This window comes from Balaenoptera musculus, chromosome 8 (genome assembly GCF_009873245.2).
Source record: "Balaenoptera musculus isolate JJ_BM4_2016_0621 chromosome 8, mBalMus1.pri.v3, whole genome shotgun sequence".
In the NCBI taxonomy this organism is placed as follows: domain Eukaryota; kingdom Metazoa; phylum Chordata; class Mammalia; order Artiodactyla; family Balaenopteridae; genus Balaenoptera; species Balaenoptera musculus.
The window spans coordinates 21,521,406-21,541,741 of record NC_045792.1 but is presented as its reverse complement, the minus strand read 5'-3'; the positions used below and the strand labels follow the sequence as shown (position 1 = coordinate 21,541,741).

Below are 20,336 nucleotides of genomic sequence, written 5' to 3'. Positions count from 1 at the left end.
AAGTGTTTTGAACATACTTAACTTGTAAGTCCCCTTCACTTAATAGCAGTGTGTTTTAACTGCTATGAACATCAGCTTTCAAATCTGTAAAATGAGGGATGATACCTACCTTCAGGGCTTAGGTATTGTTTCTCTCTTCTTCCTCCCTTTCCTCTTAAAGTCACCTTCTAGTGTTAAGCTGTTGAAAAATAACCAGATTTACTGCTTTAATTCTTCACTATTCTTTTCACTCCTCACCTCAAACCCTAGACCATTTGAGTTCTGCCCTCACCATTTTCCTGGAACTGCTTTGTTGAAGGTCTTAATGAACAACTGATGACTTTTTTCCCAGACATCTTCTCAGTCTTCAACTTGTTATCCCCTTCACCAGTTTCAGTACTACAGACCACCACTGCTTTTTATTATTCTTTTTCTGCTGCTTTATTCACTTACTCTCCATCTTGTTCACAGATTCTCCTCCTTTCTTCACCCCTTCAGATTACATTTTTTTCAGGGATGTGTTTCTGCCTTTTTTCTTATTCTTTGCCCCTTTGGGCAGTTCTAGTCATTCCCATAGTATTTTTATGCAACTGTCTTTGTATGATAACAAATATGACATCTCTTTTAAGTGCTGGCTGCCTGCCTTATCTCCCCATGGCACCTAGTCCCCTGGTAACTTCACACTCAGTACATTTGAAGCTGCACTCATCTCTTCTTCCCCAGCCACAATGTGTTTTCTCTCCTGTGTTCTTCATCTTCGTTAATCTCAAAAATGTGTATGTGAATATAGGAGACTTAGATTATCCAAAGCAATTTTAAAAAAGAAAAAGTTGGTAGATTTACACTACCTAATTTCATGATTTACTGTAAAGATAGAATAATAAGGCAATGTGGTTCTGGCATAGATTAATTCTTAAAAAGATCAGTGAAACAGAATAGACAGCCTAGAAATAGACCCATGGTCTACAGTCATGTGATTTTCAACAAAGGTACCAAAGCAATCCACTGAGGAAAGGAAATCCTTTTGTGCATATGGTGCTGGAACAATATGGTATTCGTATAGAAAAACAAAATGAAGCTTAACACCTACCTTATGCCATAAACCAAAATTAATTTTAGATAGATCATAGACTTAGATGTAAAAACTAAAATCATACAGAGTTTAGTGGAAAACATAGGAGAGTATCTTCATGACTTAGGGGTAGGCAAAGATTTCTTAGAAAGGACACAGAAAACAAATACCATTTTAAAAATGATAAATTAGACTTCATCAAAATTAAAAACTTTTTAAGTTTTAAGAAAATGTACAGGCAAATCACAGACTGGGAGAAAATATTTGCAAAACATTTGACAGAGGATATATATATGTGTATATAATGTATATGTATATAGGTGTGTATGTGTATATGTGTTTGTGTATATGTATATCAGGAGATAGATAGATAGATAGATCCAGGATATATAAAAAAATTCCTACAACTCAATAATAAAAAGATACATAACACAATCTTTTTAAGTAGGCAAAATATTTGGAGACAATTCACAAATTAATATATACAAATAACCAATAAGAACATGCGTTCAACATTATTAGTCATCAGAGAAATGCAAATTAAAATCTTAATGAGACGCTACTATATATCCACTAGAATGGCCAAAATTTAAAAGATTGATAATGCAAATGTTGACACAGTTGTGAAGTAACTAGAATTATCCTGCACTATTGCTGAAAATATAAATTGGTACAACCACTTTGGAAAACTTACTGGTAGTTTTTTTCTAAAAATAAACATAACACCTATTCTGTGACCCAGCAGTTCCACTGTGAGATATTTCTCCAAGAAAAATGTAAACATAGGTCATAAAAAAGACCAATAGAAGTTTAATAGCAGTTTTATTCATAATAGCTAAAAACTAGAGAGAGCCCACGTGTCCATCAGTAGGAGTATAAATAAGCAAACTGATATATTTATACAGTGGAATACTGTTCATCAATATAAAGGAATGGATTACTAGTAAACGTAACAAAAACATGCTGAGTAAGAAATATCTTACACGAAAAGAGCACATACTAAGGTTTTGTTAATATGAAATTCTAGAATAGGCAAAACTAATCTTCAGTGGGGAAAAAAATCATAATAATGGTTGCCTTGGGGTTGATGGAGTAGGGATTGACTGTTGTAAGGAATTTGAGGGACTTGGGGGCTGATCAATGAAAAAACTATGACCCTTGGACAGGTTTGCATAAGAAAGGAAGTCCCTTACAGCATGAGACAATCTAGAGGTTTATGGCCAAAGGACCACCATCCAAAAAAGGAGGAGGGCAAGGGAATTCCTGAGGTGAAGGAGATTGGAGTGGGTGGCTCTGGAGATTACATGTCTAAATGATGTTGCTCAGTAGCACGGTGGGGAGTCTGGGTCAGAGAGCTCCAAAGGTAGTAGTGACTTGGGTCTTATAACCACAAGGCTCTGTCTTATCAATGGCTAGCAGGTGTGGGTGTAGTTTTGTGGAGTATACAAAGCAGGCAAGCTATAAAATGGTTAAAAATCTGCTTGTTTTGGGTTATTTTTTAAATAATTGGGTGTATAAAAATGTTAGTTTAGTTCCAGCAGACTTTGGAGCTAATGGATCTCAGCCTGCAACAAAGAGATAAACAACTTGAGCCAATACATAGAGGCCGTCTTCATCTAATTAATATAACAACTGAAAAGGGATAAGAGGAAATTTTTTGGAGTAATAATAATGTTCTATATCTTGATAAGGGTTTAAATTACACAAGTGAATACATTTGTCAAAACTCAGAAAATATATACCTAAGAATTGTGCATTTCATTGTACATGATATGCATGCTGAAGTATTTAGGGGGAAATGTACTGCTGTATGCAGTTTTTACTGAAATGTCAAAAATAGAATGGGTTAATTGAGAGAGAGTTAGATAGGTATCTGATAAAGCAAGTACAGTAGAATTTTAATGGTAGAATCTAGTTTGGGATATACATATGTTTATTATAAAACTTTTAATTTTGCTTTTTGTTTAAAAAATTTTATAATAAAATAGTAAGGGCTACCATGTGGAGACAGACTGAGGGACCTGTTAGAAAACTATGCCATTGCATTAAAAAAATTATAGAGCTTCATATTTCTTGACCAAATTTAACCTATAATTTTTTGTAGAAACTCAATCCTATATTTGATCATTTGACTAAAGATCTGTGGTGTTTGATCTGTTACAGGGAAAGTCCTTCTGCTAACGTGGACACATGTGCATTTCTGTCATCATTTTTGTGCTCCAATAGGACTCTGTTAATTGATGGCCGGGTAGAACTGAAAAGAGGTCTGCAGAGGCAGGAGCGACATCTTTTCCTGTTCAATGATCTGTTTATCGTGGCCAAAATCAAGTAGGTATACTGGACACTGTCTCCTGGTTATCATAAAATTGCATTTCCACCAACAAAGGTAACCTTTCTATTCAATGTTCACTGTAAGAATATCTGGCCTCTGTTACCATACTAATATCTGAAGTGAGTTTTATGTTTGTTTTGTTTTGATTTGGTTTTGAAAAGATGTTGCAATTATTTATTCATTCAACAAGTGTTCATTTAAGTCCCACTCTGTGCCATGCTCTGAATAAATAAAGGGGATACGGTGAAGAATGTGATGGGTACAGTCCCTGCTTTTTGATGCTTTCCTTCTAATGTGTGTAGGGAGAAATGACAAATTGTTCTTAATGCTGTGAAGAAAATACGGTGAAGTGAAATATGGGATATATGTTAGGTAGGTATAGTCGGGGGGAAAAAAATCAATGAAGAATGAAAAACAACTAGCCATTCAGATATTAGGAAGATGGGTATTCTGGGCAGAGGGAACAGCAGGTACAAGGGTGGTAGGGAAAGTTTGGCCCTTTGGAGGAGTTAAAAGAAGGCCAGCATAATAAGCAGGAAGAGAGTAATATAAATTGAGATTGGAGAAATAGACAAGGATCAAGTTATCAGGACCTTTGTGGGCTGCATTAATTATCTATTAATTATCTACTGCTGTATAACAGATTACCCCAAAACATAACAGTTTATGATTACAAACGTCTTATACATTTTCTCTGAGTCAGGAATCTGGGAATGGCTTAGCTAGTGGTTCTGGCTCAGGGGCCCTCATGAGGTTGCAGTCAAGCTGTTGAACCAGGGTTATAGTCATCTCAGAGCTTAACTGGAGAGAATCTTGAAACTTCCCAGATCACTTATGTGGATCCTGGCAGGCCTCAGTTCCACAATGGCTGCTTTCCAGAGTTCTTCTCCATGTAAGTTTCTCCACAGGGCTGCTTGTAACATGGTATTGTTTCCTTCAAAGTGAAAGATCCAAGAGAGTGAGGAAGAGAGTATTAAAGGGAGAGAACACCTAAAATAGAAGCTGCAGTCTTTTATAACCTAATTTTGAAAGTAGCATACCATCATTTCTGATGTAGGCTATTGGCCACACAGATCAACCTTCGTACAATTGGAAGGGAACTACAGAAGAGTGTGAGTATTAGGAAGCTGGGATCATTGGGAGCCATCTTGGAGGATGGGTACCACAAAGGCTATGATAGGAGTTTGGATTTTATTCCAAATGGTTTTAATTAGGGGAGTAGAATAATGTACATATTTTAAAAATATTGTTCTGGCTATGATAGGTAATGGATTAGAGGATAGAAAAGAGTAGAAGCAAGGAGACTGGACAGGAGGTTATTGTAGTAGTCCTGATGAGATATAATGAAGACTTTATCTGGGGAAATGGCAGTTAAAGGAAGGACGGAGACTATTTGGAATATACTTTAGAGGTAACCGAAAGAATTCACTTTTCGCTCAACACTAAATGCCAGTGCAGTTATCATCCAACCTAGAACACGATAGTTACAACTTGCTCCATCCCCCATTCTCACTGGTTATGAAACATCATAAAAGAGTAGTTTAACAAATCCAATCTCATCAAAGAGATTTTTTGTCACTAGAGAATAGTAAACTTTTTTCTGCTATCCGTACCCTCACACCTAAGTTATGCCATGTCACAAATAAGATGTGGGTGGGGGAGGAGATCAAGATTGTAGAGTAAGAGGGTGCTGAGCTCACCTCCCCCCACAAACACATCAAAAGTACATCTACATGAAAATAAATTCTCACTGAAAACAAACTGGAGACTGGCAGAAAGACTCTTTGGCAACCAAGGCTGTAAAGAAAGATCCACAGGGAGTCAGGAAGGAAGGGAGGAGAAGCAATCAGGTCAAGACTCACATCCCTAGGAAGGGACAGAGAAGAGGAGGGAGATATCATGGGCTTGCAGATCCTCCCTGGGGAGGGAGGGGTTTGAACCACATATTGGGCACCCCAGCCAGCACTAGGAAGACAAGTCCCCTTAGTTGGTTTGAAAACCACTGACTGACAGGAGGGCTGTAAGAAACCGAGACTCCACCCATGAAGGAATGGACACACTCTTGCTTACTCCCAAAACAAGGCAGAGGAAGCAGATTAAAACTGCCCAGGGCTTTGACAATAGTGAACACCCCAGCCTCGCCTCTAACTCTGGCACAATTACCAACTAAGATGAAGGCTAATGTTGCCGAGGCAAGTGAGCACTTGCAGGGGATGGAGCCAGCTCAGACCCAGCACTGCAGTTAAATGCGGCAAAGATGTTTATTGCTGGCATTCACAGAGGGCAGCAGATCAGGAGCTGTCTGAAGCTCTGACTGACATGCTGGAGCCGTCCCAGTGTGCGCCCTAGCTGCACCAGGTGCCTGCTCCAAATCCCTCTTGCTGCATCGCTACTCCCCTCTGGGGTGAAGGTACCATGGCTGGGAGAGGGGAGAGTGCATACTTAGAGGAACAGAACCAGCTCATATCTGACCCTCAGGGCTTCTGCTCCAACAGTATGGACCTGACCCTGCCACAAATAGGGTGGTGATAGCTACGGAACATAAGAGAAGCTCTAGTTTACACCTGGCTCTGGCTCTAGGCCTCTGTCTCCAGCCCTACCTCTCACCAAGGTGATAGCTGCCAACACACCCTGGGGGAAGATATGACCCATGCTCAATTCAGATCCAGCTCTCCCACCAAAGCCACTGAGAACACACATACTTGAATAGGAATACTCCCACACAAGGACACTGCTTCAAGACTGGGATAGGTAAGTATTCACCTAATTTCATAGAGACAGAGAAAGTTAAACGAAATGAGAAGAAAGAGGAATTTGTTTCAAACAAAAGAACAAGAAAAAAAACCCTGAAAAAACAACGAATGAAACAGATAAATAACTTATCAGATAAAGAGTTCAATGTAATAGTAATAAAAAAGCTAATTGAACTTGGGAAAAGAATAGATGAACACAGTGAGAATTTTGACAAGGAGCTAGAAAATATAAAAAGTACCTGTTAGAGCTTAAGAATACAATAACTGAAATGAAAAACACTCTAGAAGGAATTAACAGACTAGATGATACAAAAGAATGCATAAGTGATCTAGAAGATAGAATAATGAAAATCACTAATCAAAAAGAAACTGTAGGACCACATCAAGCGTACTAACATTTGTATTATACTGGTTCCAGAGGAGAAGAGAGAGAGAAACGGGCCAAAAAGGTATTTGTGGAAATTATGGCTGAAAATTTCCCAAACCTGAAGAAGGAAACAGATAACTAGGTGCAGGAACCATAGAGAGTCCCAAACAAGATGAAACCAAAGAGACCCACACCAAGACATACCACATTAAAATGGCAAAAGTTAAAGATAGACTTCTAAAGGCAGCAAGGGAAAAACAAAGTGTCACGTAAGGCAATCAGCTGATTTTTCTACAGAAACTTTGCAGGCCAGAACAGAATGGCATGATATATTAAAAGTGCTGAGAGGGAAAAACCTACAACCTAGGTTACTCTACCCAGCAAGGTTTTCATTCAGAATTGAAGGACAGATAAAGAACTTCTCAGACAAGCAAGAACTAAAAGAGCTCATCAGTACTAACTTGACCCTAAAACATGTTAAAGGGTCTTCTCTTAGTAGAAAAGAAAAGGCTACAACAAGAAGTAACAAATTACAGAAAGGGAAACATACAACTAATAAAGGAAAATATACAGTAAAGGCTGTGGATCAATGACTTAAATAAGACATTATGAAGTCTAAAGGACAAAAATTGTAAAAATCAACTATAACTAAAATAAACAGTTAAGGGATAAATATGAACTTGTGAAACAGGACATCAAAAACACAAAACATGGGGGAAAGAAGAAAAAATGTAGATTTTTTTAGAATGTGTTTGAACTTAAATGACTATCAGTTTAAAACAAGTAGATATACGTCAACATATATGAACCCCATGGTAATCAGAAATAAAAAAACCTACAATAGATACACGAAAACTAAAAAGAAAGGAACACAAACATTCCACTAAAGAAAATCATCAAACCACAAGAAAAAAGGAAACAGAAGAAAAAAAGGAACAGAGAGGAAAACAAAAACACCAGAAAACCAGTAACAAAGTGGCAATAAGAGTACCTATCAATAATCACTTTAAATGTCATTGGAAAAAAATACGTCAAAAAACATTGATTGTATTAAAAAGTCCAAGATCCATCTATATACTGCCTACAGGAGACTTACTTCACAGCTAAAGACACATACAGCCTGAAAGTGAGGGAATGGAAAAAGATATTTCATGCAAATGGAAAAGACAAGAAAGCTGGAGTAGCAATACTCATATCAGATAAAGTAGACTTTAGAACAAAGGCTATAACAAAAGACAAAGATGGGCATTAGGTAGGGATAAAGGGATCAATACAAGAAGAGGTATTATACTCATTGACATACATGCACCCAGTACAGGAGCATCTAAATATATCAAGCAAATGTTAAAAGAGAGAAAATGTTAAAAGGGAGAAACTGACAATAATACAATAATAGTAGGGGATGTGAGCACCCCACTTACATCAATGAACAGATCATCCAGACAGAAAATCATTAAGGCAACAGTGTTCTTAAATGGCATAATAGACCAGGTGGACTTAATAGATAGCTACAGCACGCGCCAACCAAACCCAGCAGAATACACATTCTTTTCAAGTGTACATGGAACATTCTCCAGGATGGATCACATACTAGGCCAGAAAACAACGTGTCATCAAATTTAACAGGGTAGAAATTATATCAAGCATCTTCCAGTCACAACTGTATGAAGCTGGAAATCAATTACAAAAAGAAAAATAGGAAAGTCACAAACATGTGGAGACTAAACAACATGCTACAAAAAAACCAATGGGTCAATGAAAAAATCAAAGAAGAAATCAGAAAATACCTTGAGACAGTTGAAAGTGGAAACAGAACACTTCAGAGTTTATGATATGCAGCTAGAGTGGTTCTGAGAGGGAAGTTTATAGCAATACAGGCCTTCCTCAGGAAACAAGGAAAATCTCAAATAAACAACCTAACCTACCATCTAAAGGAGTTAGATAAAGAAGAACAACGAAGCCCAAAGTCTTTCTTTCTTTGGCTAAGGTATTTTATTTGCTCCATTTTATGCTGAATGTTGACAATGTTTGCCTAAAATTGTTTTGAGTTTATTGTCGTTCTTTTCCATACTGAATTAGAGCAAGTATTAAACCTGGATGTGACCTTAGGGACCACTTTTGATATTCATTAGAAAACTGAATTAAAAGTTATTTTTCCTATAGAATTAGGGCTTTACATTTTTTAAAAACAATGTTTATGAGCATCAGAGTATTTAGAAAGAAGCTGATATTATCTCTGTTAATAGCCATAGAGCACCTATTTGGAATTTACTAAAAGGAAATGAAAGTAGTTATTTCATACCCTCTTAAGCCATCACTATTCTCATATTTTATTTCCTAAACAAATAGGGAAGTAATGATGAATTCTGTGTAGGTCAAAAAGATGAGGAGAAAAAAAGTTCTGATTATTAATTCATTACCAGTAGAATTACCATCAGATACTTGTGGAATATACCATATTCTCTACCCCAAAACGTATTTAATAGACCATCTCCATCTTAGAATGAAGGGAAATCTCTCTAGAATCCTGTGTATTTCAACGGTTCACTGGAATTCATACTTTTAAATTTCCATTGGAATAGTCTAATACTGTTAGAAATTGAGAGTGAAAAATCTGAAGATACACACTGACCCTAATACTATCCATCTTAATATAAAGCTTTATTGGAATACTTGTTTTAAATGTTTTTAAACTAGTACCTCTAGCTTTATGGACATAAATGTTCATGAGATTTCTCCCCTACTTCCATAATAAACAGTCCCATCAGAAAGCCTTGTAGGTAAGGAGATTTGAAAAAGTAAGTCTTAAGATAGTAAAGCTGAAGGAAACTTCATGGATACAAAGTCACCTCCAGGTGCTTTGTAAGAATGGCTATATCCAGGGCTTTTTATAGATACCTAGTGGTTATGAGCATAAACAAGCTCAAGAGTCAACCCTGCTCAGGTTCGGATTCTAGCTCTGCTAGTTAAGCTGTTTGACTTTTGGCAAATTACTTAACCTCCCTGTGACAACATTTCCTCACCTCTAAAATGTTTGAGGATTAAACTTAACAATTTGTGTAAAGTGTTAACAGTGACTGGCAAATGGTAAGTTCTCAATAAATATTGGCCATTAGAATGGAAGTATTGTTTACACTTTTGGACAGTTCCTTGTTTTTTGTATAATGAGGTGGAAATCTTGGTACTTTATTGATCTAGGGAAGGAATCGTTGGAATGGCTTTTTCCAAATCAATAGGTATACAAGTTCCCACATGGTATTTGAAGTATCTAATATAAAGAGAGGCCTGCATTAAAAAACTCAAAATGTATGAAAACAGATATGGAAACATACTTTTCCTTGGAAAAGATTCATAGTTTCAGTTTTATATTACCTAGATAGCTGCCATCAAGAAATAAGATTTTTAAAAGAAAAAAAAAAAAGAAGTAGGAGTTTACTTTTTAAAAAATTGAATGATTTATAACAATAGGGTGAAAAATACTGAAATGAAATATAGAATGAAGGCATTGTGCCTCAAGGCACTTTTCTATTGTACTTATATTGTGTGCCCTACAGGAAGCATAGATGAGGCTTTGAATCTAGATTATTCTTCATGTATAGTTCCTGAAAAATCCCTTTACATTTTATAAATCCTACTGAAGAATTTTAGCTTTAAATGTTCCATGAGGACTTTTAGGGATACTTCCATATGAAGCATCTTTGATTTCATTTTAGCTTTTAATGTTTCCATAAATGGCTCTGAACGATAGGAAGTACCAAGGTTTCCCTGGGCATTCTCTTTATCCTTACCAGTGCCTTCTAACTCTTTAAATCTCAGGTCCATTATGAGCATTAAATCTGTAAACTAGGTCAAGAGATAGGATAGTGTCAATATCAGGGTTGTAAGGGGGATTAGATAGAAATTGTCAAAAAGCAATTTCATTGCCAGCTTAAAAGTAAATCACCTTCTCTGTACCCAGAGATAAATATTAATTGTATCAACTTTACTTAAATATAATACTTCCTGGCATCTTTTTTTTTTTCAGCTTAGTTTAGGGTCTATTTTTAGGCTACAGCTTTTTCAATTTTAGCCAAAATATAAGGGGAAATGGTTTAAAAAGGAAATTTAAAATAATCTTTGCTTCTAAAGACTAGAAAATCATAACCACTCAGTTGGAAATGCATTGTAAATTTCTCTAATTAATTCCAGTTTATATTTTTTAGTGCATATAAAGTGAAATTTTTATAAATATTTTAATAAATAATGTTTATGTTTAATCTTTTATTCAGCCACTCAAATATTTTTGGAAATAAGCAAATTGTAAATAATAAAAGAATTAATTTTTTATAACAGCAGTAAGTTTAAAATTAGGTTTTTGATCCAAATGCAATGCTCAACGTATAGAAAAATAAAGTTGCCAGTTTATGGCTATTTGCTGCCATAAATGCAGGCATGAGGACCAATACATCAAATGTTTCAACGGCCTTTTTGGGCTAAGGTAGCCAAACGTTACAATTTACTGTGGTAGGCACTGAAGGTAAGAAAAATGAATAAAACGTTCTTTGCCCATGATTAGTGAAAACTGTCCTCTTATCACAAGTATAGAAGTTCTCATAAAATTTAAGAAACAGAATAACAAAAAATCCTGTCTGGTTTTTATCTTTCTAGATATAACAACAACTTTAAGATAAAAAATAAAATAAAATTAAGTGACATGTGGACGGCAAGCTGTGTGGATGAAGTGGGAGAAGGCAACACCAATGCCCTGAAATCCTTTGTCTTAGGCTGGCCCACAGTGAACTTCGTGGCCACTTTCAGGTGAGAACCATAGCTTGTCCTGTATTCACATGGGTTAGCTACTGTGAAATACAGTCAGCTATGTAATTTCTAGGATGGAGAGAAAAAAAGTTAATTCAGTTTTGTTCCCCTAATTTTTTAAAGAAAAATATTTTATTCTGATTGATCTATTCTGTTTTGCCAATAAGTTCATTTGTATTCTGAAGCCAATAACTCATCTTTTGGCACACCCCCAATAAAGACACCTATATGCCTTATGTTTCTCCCAAAGAATTTTTTATTAAAATATGTGAAATGTAATGGTAAATATTGAGAACTCTTGGAATCATTTACCTTGGTTTAAGCTGTGATTTTTAAAGGGGCTACTGAAACACCTCAAAGACCATGGAAGAGGAATAGAGTGGTCAGAGCTCTAGGACCCCCCCCCTCTCCAACATCCCCTTCCCTCATGTTTAGGTATTTTCTTTGTATATTGAGCTTTCAAATTGGCTTTTTAAACCACTGAAACAGACCTTTTACTGAAACAAATTTTATAAAATACCCCAATTAAGCTTGAATAACTGGTTTACACTCCCAAATTTCTTAAAAACTAGTTTTTAATTATAGAAATAAATTTAATGTCATGAAATAATGTGCTTCCTAAACTGTACATCATGTTCTAATTTGCTATCTATAGAGATGTGACAATCAAAAGCAAATTTATGACTCAAGGAGTGAAAGTCGGTTTCCTAAGACTCACTCCTTGGCTGGGATGGAGTTGGAGAATGTACAAATAGAGAATCTTTGTGCTCTTATCTGAACGTGCTGATTGGCACTTTTCAGTTCAGAGTGAGCATACCAAAACTCAAACTTATGATTTTGAACGATTGCACCCTCAAGTCCAATATTTGTTTTACACTTAAAAGAGCTGGTCTTTATTTCATGCACACATTTTTCTTTCTACTTCTCTTCTCACTACCATCAAACTCCTCAGGCACCATCCTAAAGCCAGATAACTAAATGTTTTAAGCTGTTAATCTTCTAATAAAGGAAAGGCGTGCCATTAAATTCTATTATGCACTATTGGCCTACCACAAGATATTAAGAACTTATTTGGAAGAAACATGTATTTGTATCATTCTCTGCATATCTTCTTTTCCATGACAGACTTCTCTAGATATTATCAATTCCTATTGTTTAATCTTAGAGTTTACAGCTGAAAGGAAGCGATTTCAAGTGAGGGATGGGACTACATGACGTCTTTAATCAAGGAGTTTCCATAAAACTTTTTTAAGAAGAAGGGAAAATGTAGAAACAAGTTTTGCATACACTGTAATTCCTCAAAAAGTATAGTACTTTAACTGAATGATTAACATCACTAGTGATGTTGTGTGAGTATCATCTATGCTTTGATAGAATGTAATGAGGAGCAATTCACTTCTGTGGTATTTCTCCCCCAAACCTATAACCCCAGTCTAATCCTGAGAAAAATATCAGACAAGCCCAAATTGAGGGATGTTCTGTGGGGTTACCTGACCAGTAAGCCTCAAAATTGTCAAGGTCAGAAAAAAAAACAACCAGGAAAAGACACAAAAAAGGTCACTAAGGAGACATAATAACTAAATGCTATGTGGAATCCTCGAATGCATCCTAGAATAGAAAAAGGACATTAATGGAAAAGCTGGTGAAATCTGAATAGTCAATAGTTTAGTTAATGGTAAGGCACCAATATTGGTTTCTTAGTTTGACAAATGTGCCATGATAATGTAAGAGGATAACATTAGAGGAAACTAAAACTAGGTGTGAGGTATACAGGGATTCTCTGTACTCAATCTTTGCAACTTTTCTGAAAATCTAAAATTATTTCAAAATTAAAAGATTACTCTTAAAAAAAGTAGTGTTGAAGAGTTTGGACTCTGGTATGGCAGAGTGAGGTCTTAACAGACTGACCACTCTATAGATAACAACTGTAAACTCTGAACAAAACACAAACAACAACTCCCTGAAGGTTCTGGAAAGTGAACAAAAGTTGGCAGATTTTGGAGAAGAATTGAAACTTCTTTTTTTTTGTAATTTTATTATTTATTTATTTTTGGCTGTGTTGGGTCTTCATTGCTGCATGCGGGCTTTCTCTAGTTGCGGCAAGTGGGGGCTACTCTTGTTGCAGAGCGCAGGCTCTAGGCATGTAGGCTTGCCCAGTAGTTGTGGCTCACGGGCTCTAGAGCGCAGGCTCAGTGGTTGTGGCATACGAGCTTAGTTGCTCCGTGTCAAGTAAGATCTTCCCAGACCAGGGCTCGAACCCGTGTCCCTTGCATTGGGAGGTGGATTCTTAACCATTGTGCCATCAGGGAAGCACCGGCACTGGGCAAGTTTTCTGTTTTTAAGGCATTATTAGCCTGAGGAAAAGTTGCAGTCAAATCATGGTGCAGAGCAACTAAACTGATGAAAACCCAGTCTTTCTGGGCTGAAACACCAAAGTACAGAGTCTGGGTCAGCCACAGCCACAGGAACGTGAGGGAGGAAATCTCAAAAAGAAGAGTATCAGAGAAACGAAGCTCCAAATTTTTTGTTTAGACTCTGCGTAAGTCTCTGGCTGAATGCTGAACCACACATGCGTGGAACAGACTTTAAAGGAGCTTGAAGCTAAGGCTAAAAGAATTGAACTGAGGTGCTGCTCAACACAGGTGAAATAGAGTTTGCAGCTTGAATCTAATAAAGTTAGTTGTCTGTTAAAACAAAAACATCATTATTTTGCAAATATAACAAAACTCAGAGTCTCTAAAACACAACATCTATAATGTCTAGAATGTAATCTAAAATTTTTTAACATATGAAGAACCTGAAAAGGAAAAAGATAACAAATAGAAGCCAATCCTGAGATGATCTATTTGTTGAAATTACTGTAAAAGAACTTTAAAGCAGCTCGTACAACTGTGCTCAGTAGGTAAAAGGAAAAGCCAATTGAAATGAATGAAAAGATAGGAAATCTCAGCAGAGAAATAGAAAATATTTTTTAAAAGCCAAATGAAAATTCTAGAACTAAAAATTGTATCTTAAATTTTTAAAAATTCCCTCTGTGGCTTTAGTTGCAAAATGGAAATGAAAGAGAAATGAGTCAGTGAAATTGAAAGTATATCAATAGAAATTGTCCACTCTGAGGAAGAGAGGAAAAAAAAGATTTTTTTAATGAAAAATACATCAGAGACTTGTAGGAAAACCAAAATGTATAACATACATGTAACGGGAATTCCAGAAAGAGGAGAGACAGGGAACGTGGCAGAATAAATAATGGTTTAAAAACCTCCCAAATTTGGTGAAAGACATAAATGTAAGCTCTGTGAACCCTAAATAGGAGTAATGTGAAGAAAACTTCACCTATTCATGTTATAGACAAACTGCTATAAACCAAAGATAAGAGAAAATCATGAAAGCAGCCAGAAAAAAACAACACATTACATGTAGTGGAACAACAATTTGCCTCAACACATTACATATAGTGGAACAACAATTTGCCTCACTGTGGTTTTTTTCATCAGAAATTATGGCTGTTTCAGAGGTCAGTGAAATGACATCTTTAAAGTGTTTAAAGAAGACTCATTAGATTGATCAAGATGGCAGAGCAGGAGGATGTGGAGCTTACCTCCTCCCACGAACACATCAAAAATACATCTATGTGTGGAATAATTCTCACTGAAAACTAACTGGAAACTGGCAGAAAGACTTCTGTACAACCAAGGCTGTAAGAAAGATCCACACGTAATCAGGTAGGAAGGGAAGAAAAGTGATCAGGCCGGGACCTTGCCACTGGGAGGGGACTCAGAGGAAAAGGGAGATTACACAGGCAGAGACCTGCCCTGGGGAGTGAGCAGTTCAAGCCACAGATTGGGCATTCCACTCCCGGCGTCCTACACAGGGGAGACCAACCCCCTTGGCTGGTTGGAGGACTGCTGGAATTAACAGGAAGTCTGTGGAAAACTTAGACTCTGCTTGCACACGTGCCCACACTCATACCCAGAAACACACACACACACACACACACACACACACACAAGTTGGCTTGCCCCTGAGGCAGGTTGGACAGGGCCGATAAAGGATCACTCTAGTGGCTGCCAGTTTCCTGTGACCACCTCAGTGTGCGCCTCGGCTCTGGCAGAGTGAACGCTCAAGCCCCACTTACTCCATGTTGCAACTCCCCACTGGAGCAAGGGCTGCCATGACTAAAGACAGAGCTTGGACCACCAAAGGCAACTTGGTCCCGGGGTGGCATCTGGGTGGCGTGGCAGTGTCCACTCTTGGTACTTACTTAAGTAGTGCATCAGAAGCAGCCCAGAACTCTATACAACAACCAGTTCACCACTGCTCATGCCCCGATATATGGAGAGAGTTCACATGGACCCCACTTGCTCTGCAGTACAGCTCCCCAGTAAGGTGGAGAGGAGGGAGAAGGACAAAGGGAACTTGGACCCAAGGCTGCCTATGAGCAGATTAAGGAAAATAATTGCAGATTCCTGCACAGGCAACAGATTAGAGACAGCTCAGATATCTGTCTGAGGCCAACATTAGCCAAGGGCCAACACAGGGTCCCCTTGCATCAGCACTGCCCCCTCTGGAGCAAGGGTCCCAGTGCTTGGAGAACTGAAAGCACACACTTAACGGGAACAGAGCCAGCTCAGGACTGAATCTCAGGGTTTCTGCTGCAGCAACTTGAGACCTACTGAGCAGAGAGGAAGTCCTGCCTCACACGTAGCTTCAGCTCTAGCCTATCCATCTCCAGCCACACCCACTACCAAGGCTATAGCTGCCAACACACACTGAGGAAAAATGTGACTTGCATCCACATCAAATCCAGCTCTCCCACCAAAGGCACCAGGCACACACAGTCTGTATAGAGATGCTCCCACATAAGTACACCAGTTCAAGATTATCATACGTAAGTGTTTCACCAAAATTCATAGAGGCAGAGAACATTAAGCAAAATGAAAAGGCAGAGGAACTGGTCTCAATTGAAATAAGAGAAAACCCCTGAGAGAAATAAATAATGAAACAAATAAACAATGTATCAGACAAAGAATTCAAAGCATTTATAATAAAAGTATTAGCTGGATTAGGGAAAAATAAATGAACACAGTGACAATTTTTAACAAGAATCTAGAAAATATGAAAAGACCCAGTTAGAAATGAAGAATTCAATAACCAAAATAAAAAACACTAAAAGGAATAGCAGACTATGTGACCTGGAAGATAGAATAATAAAAATCACCTGATCAGAACAGAAAAAAAATTTTTAATGAGAAAAGTTTAAAAGATCTCTGGGGTAACATTAAGCTTACCAACATTCACATTATAGGAGTCCCAGAAGGAAAAGAGAGGAAGAAAGGGATTGAAAATATATTTCATGAAATTATGGCTGAAAACTTCCCAAACCTGAAGAGAGCAACAGATACCCAGGTACAGGAAGCACAGAGGATCCCAAACAGGACAGGAAGGAGTGACATGATGTATTCAAAGTGCTGAAAGGGAAAAACTTTCAACCTATGATACTCTACCCAGCAAGATTATTATTTGGAGTCTTAGGAGCGATAAAGGACTTCACAGAAAGCAAAAACTGAAAGAATTCATCAGTACTAAACCTACCCTAAAATAAATGTTAAAGGGTTTTCTCTAAGTGGAAAATAAGTAAGAATCTATATAGGAAAGGGAAAATTCCACTGGGAAAGGCAAATAATAGTAAGAACTGAGGATCAACCACTTAAGTAAGCTAGTATGAAAATAAAAAGACAAAAAATTGTAAAAGTAGGTATAACTACAATAAACAGTTAAGGGATAAACATGAAAATGTAAAATATGACATCAAAAACAAAATGTAGGAGGGGGAGTAAAATATATAAATCTTTTAGGATGTGTTTGAACCTAAATGACTACAGTTTAAAATAAGTAGATGTAGTTGTAGGTCAACATATATGAACCCCATGGTCACCACAAATCAAAAACCTACCATAGATACTCAAAAACTAAAAAGAACACAAGCATACTACTAAAGAAAATCATAAAACCACAAGGGAAGAAACAGAAAGAGAAGAAATGACAAGAGAAGAACTACAAAAACTACAAAAAACAACCAGAAAACAAGTAATAAAATGGCAATAAGTACATACCTATTAATAATTACCTTAAATGTCAGTGGACTAAATGCTCCAATCAATAGATGTATCTGGCTGATTAGATTTAAAAAAAAAAAAAGCAAGACCCACCTATATGCTGCCTACAAGAGACTCACTTCTGAGCTAAAGACACACACAGACTGAAAGTGAAGGCATGGGAAAATATATTTCATACAAATGGAAAAGACAAGAAAGCTGGAATCTCAATACTCATAGCAGACAAAATAGATTTTTTTAAAAGGGTATAACAATAGACAAAAAAGGGCATTATTTTATGATAAAGGGATCAATAAAAGAAGAGGATATTATACTCATTAACATATATGCACCCAATACGGGAGCACCTAAACATGTAAAGCAAATATTAAAAGACATAAAGGGAGAAACTGACAGTAATACAATAATAGTAGGGGATGTTAACACCACACTTACATCAATGGACAGATCATCCAGATAGAAAATAATTAAGGCAACAGTGGTCTTAAATGGCATAATATACCAGGTGGACTTAATAGATAGCTACAGCACACTCCAACCAAACCCAGCAGAATACACATTCTTTTCAAGTGTACATGGAACATTCTCCAGGATAGATCACATACTAGGCCAGAAAACATGTGTCAGCAAATTTAACAGGATAGAATTTATATCAAGCATCTTTTCCAATAACAACTAGAAAACAATTACAGAAAGAAAAATGTGAAAAGCACAAATACTTGGAGACTAAACAACATGCTACTGAAAAGCCAATGGGACAATGCTAAAATCAAAGAAGAAATAAGAAAATACCTTGAGAAAAATGAAAATGGAAACACAGCACTCCAAAATCTATAGGATGCAGCAAAAGCAGTTCTAAAAGGGAAGCTTATAGCAATACAGGCCTTCCTCAAGAAACAAGAAAAATCTCAAACAACCTAACCTACCATTTAAAGGAATAGAAAGAAAAGAACAAAGAAAGCTAAAAGTCAGCAGAAGGAAGGAAATAGTAAGGAACAGAAAGGAAACAAATAAAATAGAGACCAAAAAAAAATAGAAAAGACCAATGAAACCAAGAGCTGGTTTTTTGAAAAGATAAACAAAATCGATAAACATTTAGCCAGGCTCACCAAGAAGAAAAGGAAGAGGACCCAAAGAAACAAAATAAGAAATAGGAGAAATAACAACTAATATCACAGAGATAACAAAAATCATAAAAGAACTCTGTGAACAGTTGTCCAACAAATTGGCAGCCTAGAAGAAATAGACAAATGTCTAGAAATATACAACCTGCTAACAGTGTATCAAGAGGAAGCAGACAATTTGAGCAGGCTGATCACTAGTACTGAAATTGAATTTGTAATTTTAAAAAACATACTAGCAAACAGAAGTTCAGGACCAGGTGGCTTCACAGGAAAATTCTACCAAATATATAAAGAAGAGTTAATTCCTATCCTTCTCAAACTATCCCAAAAAATTGAAGAGGAGGGGGCACTCCCAGACTCATTCTACGAGGCCACCATTACCCTGATACCAAAACCAGGCAAAGACACTGCAAAAAAAGAAAATTACAGGCCAATATCTTTGATGAATATACATGCAAAAATCCATAACAAAATATTAGCAAACGGAATCCAACAGTATATAGAAAGAATCATACGCCATGATGAAGTGGGATTTATTCCAGGGACACAAGGATGCTTCAGCATTTGCAAATCAATCAGTATGATATACCACATTAACAAATGGAAAGATAAAAATCACATCATCATCTCAATAGACGCAGAAAAAGCATTTGACAAAATTCAACATCCATTCATGATAAAAACCCTCATCAAAGCTGGATTAGAGGGAACATATCTCAACATAATAAAGAGCATTATGACAAACCCAGAGCTAACATCATATTCAATGGTGAAAACCTGTTGTTCCTCTAAATTCAGGAACAAGACAAGGATGCTCACTCTCACCACTTTTATTTAACATAGTATTGGAAGTCAGTGCCACAGCAGTCAGACAAGAAAAAGATATGAAAGACATCCAAAGTGAAAGAGAAGAAGTAAAACTGTCACTATGCTGATGACATGGTACTATGTATGGAAAACCCTAAAGTCTCCACCCAAGACTATTAGAACTAATAAATGAATTCAACAAAGTTGCAAGATATGAGCTTAATATACATAAATCTGTTGCTTTTCTATACACTAATACTGAACTATCAGAAAGAGAAAGCAAGAAAACAATCCCGTTTAAAATCACATCAAAAAGAATAAAATGCTTAGGAATAAACTTAACCAAGGAGGTGAAAGACCTATACACTGAAAACTATGAAACATTGAAGGAAATTGAAGATGATACAGAGAAATGGAAAGATATCTCATGCTCTTAGATTTGAAGAATTAATATTGTTAAAGTGACCATACTACCCAAAGCAATCTACAGATGTATTGCAATCTGTATGAAAATACCCATGATATTTTTCACAGAACTGAACAAATAATCCTAATATTCATATGGAAATACAAAAGACCCTGAATTGCTGAAGCAACCTTGAGAAAAAAGGACAAAGCTGGAGGTATCACCCTCACAGACTTCAAACTGTACTACAAAGCTACAATAATCAAAACAGCATGATACTGGCACAAAAACAGATACATAGATCAATGGAATAGAAGAGAGAGCGCAGAAATAAACTCACACACCTACAGTCAGTTAATCTACAACAAAGGAGGCAAGAATATACAATGGAGAAAATAAAGTCTCTTCAATAAGTGGTACTAGGAAAACTGGACATCTACATGTAAAACAATGAGATCAGAACATCCCCTCATACTGTATACAAAAATAAAGTCAAAGTGGATTAAAGGCCTAAATGTAAGACCAGAAACCATAAAACTCATAGAAGAAAACATAGGCAGAACACTCTGACATAAACAGTAAC

The 20,336-nt window shown here is 36.6% G+C and overlaps 1 protein-coding gene across 3 annotated transcripts in view; it reads left to right on the top strand.

The window, feature by feature from the left end:
- The window catches only part of ARHGAP20 (Rho GTPase activating protein 20), a 140,181-nt gene that overhangs the window by 76,281 nt on the left and 43,564 nt on the right, over positions 1–20,336 (top strand). The window contains exons 3-4 of one of the 3 annotated variants that reach the window (XM_036862206.1): positions 3,278–3,379; positions 11,151–11,300. In XM_036862206.1, the coding sequence (XP_036718101.1) occupies positions 3,278–3,379; positions 11,151–11,300 (252 nt within the window). Of the gene's footprint in view, positions 1–3,214; positions 3,380–11,150; positions 11,301–20,336 lie in introns of those variants that run through there. The other 2 variants (XM_036862205.1, XM_036862207.1) reach the window with 2 other exon arrangements.